At 30.6% G+C, this 5,109-nt stretch overlaps 1 protein-coding gene across 1 annotated transcript in view; it reads left to right on the forward strand.

The window, feature by feature from the left end:
• LOC111618131 overlaps positions 1-3,464 on the forward strand; it is a 31,170-nt gene extending 27,706 nt beyond the window's left edge. Inside the window, exons 8-9 of the mRNA XM_023359581.1 lie at positions 3,156-3,224; positions 3,345-3,464. Of these exons, the coding sequence (XP_023215349.1) occupies positions 3,156-3,224; positions 3,345-3,464 (189 nt within the window). The remainder of the gene's footprint in view (positions 1-3,155; positions 3,225-3,344) is intronic.
• Positions 3,465-5,109: the final 1,645 nt, after the last annotated feature.

Below are 5,109 nucleotides of genomic sequence, written 5' to 3' on the forward strand. Positions count from 1 at the left end.
GACGTGTGTGTCCCTATATTTCACTTTTCCGCAAAAACTACACATTGCACATGAATGCTGTTTGTATGTGGTGGTAGCCCCAAGTCTCCATTCGTGCACTATGGGGGGGTTGCGTCTCGATAGCTATACGGGTGCGGGAGATATGGGCTTGAAAGTGGTTGAAAGTGGCTTTCTATTTCGAATGTTTTGTTCGAATTTGTTCGAATATTGGTTCGATTATAGAACGATCGTAAACGTTCCAGAAACGTTGAAAATAGTCCGTTTGACTGGACGTGAACAGGCGACGTTCAGAAATAGAATCGGGACCAGGAAGTGTTAATATAAAGCGGCATGCAAGATTTACAGGCGGTTTTTTGCGCTTTTGCGGGAAATCGAACATATTTTTATGCTCATGTAAAAATTCTCTGGAAACGTCTGGAAACGGGAGATCTAATTCTTAAATTTTGTAAAAACGGGTAAGATTGGCTATAATGTAATTATCTTAATCTTCACTATCGTTACTTTTTGCCCACAAATAAAAACCCAGCGAAGCGGGTCCTTGCAGCTAGTTTAAAATATAATCTGTGCATAAATTGTAGTTTTAATTCTATCTTATTCAGTATCGAATATGAATTATTCAATTTCTTTTAAAATTATTAATTATTGACGATAATTAATAGATTTAAACTCAAAGCTGGCGATATTTATTATAATTAATCAGTTCAAATTTTAACTTTTTAACCTGCAGGAAAAAATACAGTCGAATCAAAAAACCTAAGTAATCGTGAGAGTCGGGTTGTGGCGTGCCCTTCCCTCACTACCTGGCTGAATCCACAATGGGTGTGTAAAAGAGGGGTGTAAATAGGTGTGTCCCTCTTAGTTCTCACAGGAAGTAAAACGTTTTGAAAAAAGAAATATAGTGAAAACTGCTTAGGAAACCACCTGCATTCGACGAGCACCTGTCGAAACGGGCGAAAATTTTTGGCACCGAATAGTTTATCCATAGAATTTTCCTAAAGTTACCTGTATTAAACGACCACGTTTGTAACGCGACCGCGGACATCGATTTTTGGTCCGAAACAACATACAACAACTGTAATAAACGACCATTTCCTCGAATATATCTGGTCTAAACTATTGTTCACTAACGTTTTACCCCCTCCTAATATAATGTATTAGTCTAAACTCTCGTTCGAACCTGCCTCGGGCACTTCTCCAATCCTAATTTTAAGGATTGGAGAAGTGCCTGAGGCAGGTTCGAACGAGAGTTTAGACTAATTAAAATTAGGTGCAGGTGTTAATAAATTAGTCTAGCAACAAAGGAAATTCATTTCATAATGTAGAAGGTATGGTTGCTGTATGTTCAAATTCTGTGTGTAGCGTCCTTGTAATCCAAAAAATGATCCTTGCTAGACGACCAAACAGCAATCGGTTAGAAAAACATTACAGTTTTTTTAAAACAATTTTTTCTTTTAAATAACAAATTGTTTTAAATAAACCGTAATGTTTTCCTTACCGATTGCTGTTTGGTCGTGAATCAAGGATCATTTTTTGCATTACAAGGACGCTACACACAGAAATTCATTTCAGTTTGTTCGAAATTGTCCGAAAAACGAAAAAAATGCAAAGTACTGTCGTTAGAAGATCGTTTTAAAGTTATCACAACAGCAATTAGCGGTGTAGTTTAACTGTGGGAAAACGAAATTTATTTTACCGTAGATCTACAGTATTTTCCTTGGAAGTATAGAATATTGTACAGGATACAATTAATCGGCTGATCTCATCGTTTGATAAGATTTTTTATTTATTTATTTATCTATTTATTTTAAAGCTCATATACTGTGTACTGTACATGTGCGATAAATAGTTTCTGTATCAACCTACCTTATTTCCACGATATTTTTAGAAAAATAATATCCAAGTAATTTTCGCGCAAAAAATATTAAAAAAAAAACAATAAACGCATTAACGCACCTGTATTGGACGACTACCTTTCTAAAAGACCATTTTTTGAAGGAACCGTGGGTGGTCGCCATAGACAGATTTTACTGTACATTAAATTTCACTAATTCTATATAATTTCAATTGTATTTATTGTATATTAGAATACTTTTTATGATCTCTGTCATTTTCTCACTTACTTAAAATACAACACGGTTATGAATTGTAATGCATTTTTGTTCAAACTGAATAAACGTAATACTAACATAATAAGAGGTGATTTTCATTTCTTCTGTATATAATGTATTATATGTTTTAACTCTTTTACAATAAGAGAAAATAAGTACAAATTTTTCTGCTCGTTACCTGCCTTTTTATACAAAAAGTCACAGAAATGCACGCATCGCTTAAAAATTAAAGTTATATTGTTTATATACTGACATAGTCCTTACAAAAACATATATGTTTGCAGAGTTTGTTCAGTCTTAAGCTAGTTTTGGTAGACTTGGCAACAGAAATCTGACACTTCTATTAAGCCCAAATGACTGGAATACAATAATTAATCTAAGATAAAGTTTACGTCTGTAGAATCAATATGCAATGTGTTTCATATGATTCATATCTTTTTCACATTGCATATAAGATATACACGTGTAGTATATATAAACGTTAAGGTGTAAAAAAAGGGTTTTTCTTTTCACTATATATTAAGCACAACTTTGGCAGAAGACCAACAGTGCACATTATTTCAGCAGACTGTTGTGGCTAATGATCTTACCGCTGCTATCTTCATTCGTTTTCTTAGACGAGTGTCTTTCTGTTTTTAATGTATAAACACTCCTGATGCGCCTTCTGCAGTGTTACAGGTTTGCTTGGCTCTCTCCTATAAAATATTATTGTTTGAGATAATTTAATTTCGAGTTATTGTCAATATAACAACTAAAGATGTTGTGCTGTATAATGAATGTTTGGATGTATTAAATCATTTCGAGTAAATTTAAAACAACTAAAACTTTATTTTTAAACACGAAAAACAGGGTTTAATACTACAGAACATCATTTACGTGTTATACCTGTAAAGCTTGATTCAACATAAAGATTCATTCCTAAAAAGATGATTAATAAAAATATTTATCTCAATTCAGGAAAAATATTATATTTATTAAAATTTCACGAAATTTTTAAAATTATTTCATGAATCTATGAATTAAAGAGAAAATTATTTTTATTCTTAGATGCATCGATTTCGTTCACAACTTGAATTACTTTTTTTTCGTCAGAAAAATGTCAATGATCAATTAATGGTGATTATCAATTATTCTATTTTATAATAATATGAAAACGTTTTTTTCATCACGTTTTGTCATATAGGTTATACTTAATATAATATAATAACTAGACGAGTGTTTTTATATCAATTACAGATAATTTCCTACAGAAAAAGACTAGGAAAATGTCCTCCGGGTATCACTGTAGGTGGAATATTTACAATAACTCGTAAAAGTATACCCAAGGTAAGAAGTCCAGTACTCATTTTTATATAATANAAAAAAGTAATCTAAATTTACGAATGCGTGTACTGTAAATACAGTACATACTTGTATATATTTTAATATGATTTTATGTGCTTTAAACGTTTATCTAGTGATATTACGACTTCAATATTTGTGGCGGACAGACGTAAAGTCGAATAAAATGACTTAAACTTGATTTTTATTTTTCCATATACTTTTTTAACAAGCGACGTATAATCGGGAACGACGTAACTCGAAACGACGTAAGTCGAGGTATGCCTGTACTTTTACTTATTTCCAAGTTTTCCCTGTGACTTGTACAGTACGTATTGTTTTAAATTTTCGGGTGTGATATAGGCTGTAGTATTTTACTATCGCGGAGAAAAATCACTGCATTCTGGTATTGATCTCTTGCCTTATTACCATTATTCAGGTAATCATTGTATTACAGAAATAAAATATGTGATATTTTAAATGATCCATCTTAGAAATTATATAAATTTTCCGAAGTTGCTTCTATCAGATTTTCCTTTATAAATATTAAATTCCGGATTAATGAGTCACAAGATATCTGCATAAACTACCCGAGTAAACACTGCACATTCTTTCCTTAATTAATTAGTTAATTTCACATAAATAAAAATGCGATGCAGCTTAATTGAATTTCATACTTGATTTTTATTCTTTGTTTTCTTGTCATACAATTTACATAATCATAGTGATTTGTATAATTAAAAGAAACCACAAAATGATTCGTAACACTGTGAATTATTCTTTTAGTTGTTACTGTTTGTTATGAAGAAAAATAAAATATATAAGTATTTTTTTTATATTTAAAGTAGTTGCAGTAGACAAATTTATGGGCATTCTGATAATGTTCTTAAAATGTTTTACCGCATAAAATTTTTAAATTTAATATAATAATTACTAAGAAGAATATTTTTAAAATTCGGTCCTAGCCGCGTGCAATAAGCTAGTTATATTAATAAATAAATCATTTCTCTAAACATTTTATAACAGCTGGGAAAGTCACACTACTCCTTGTTAGATTTTTTAAACGCGTATTTAAACATTTTTAAAAATAAAACACTGTTTTATTAAAACTTTCTTTTGTCAAATAATCCATTGTAATTCCGTAATATATAATAAAGAAAGTAGAAACAAATGAAGTTTCTTATATTAATTATAATTTTTTCTAAAATTTTCCTATAGAAGTTTAGCGCAAAAACAAATTTTAGTGTCTGTCTTTTATATTTTGAGCGTATTCTCATCTGGAAAAGAGAGATAGCATTGGTAAAATAAATGAAATCAAACAGTTAAAAAATTGAACTTAGACACACCCCATTGCACCAAACAGCTCTATTAATTTCACACAGATTTTTTCCTGTCAAATTAAACTTAATTGGTATTAAATTCCAGATTAATGAGAAACTACCTGAGCAAACACTGCACATTCTTTCCTTAATTATTTAATTAGACGTCGATTAAAATCGATGCAGTTTAATCGAATTTCATACTTGATTTTCAGTCCTTGTAATTCTTTGCTTGAATTCTTTTCATACAGTTTACATTTTAATACTGATTTTTAAAATTAAAGAACGTCGAACGATGATTCGTAACACTGTGAATCATTCTCTTGATTGTTACTGTTTGTTATGTAGAATTACAGAAAATA

This window comes from Centruroides sculpturatus, unplaced genomic scaffold (genome assembly GCF_000671375.1).
Source record: "Centruroides sculpturatus isolate CEXI.00-Female unplaced genomic scaffold, Cexi_2.0 scaffold62, whole genome shotgun sequence".
NCBI classification, from domain to species: Eukaryota; Metazoa; Arthropoda; class Arachnida; order Scorpiones; family Buthidae; genus Centruroides; species Centruroides sculpturatus.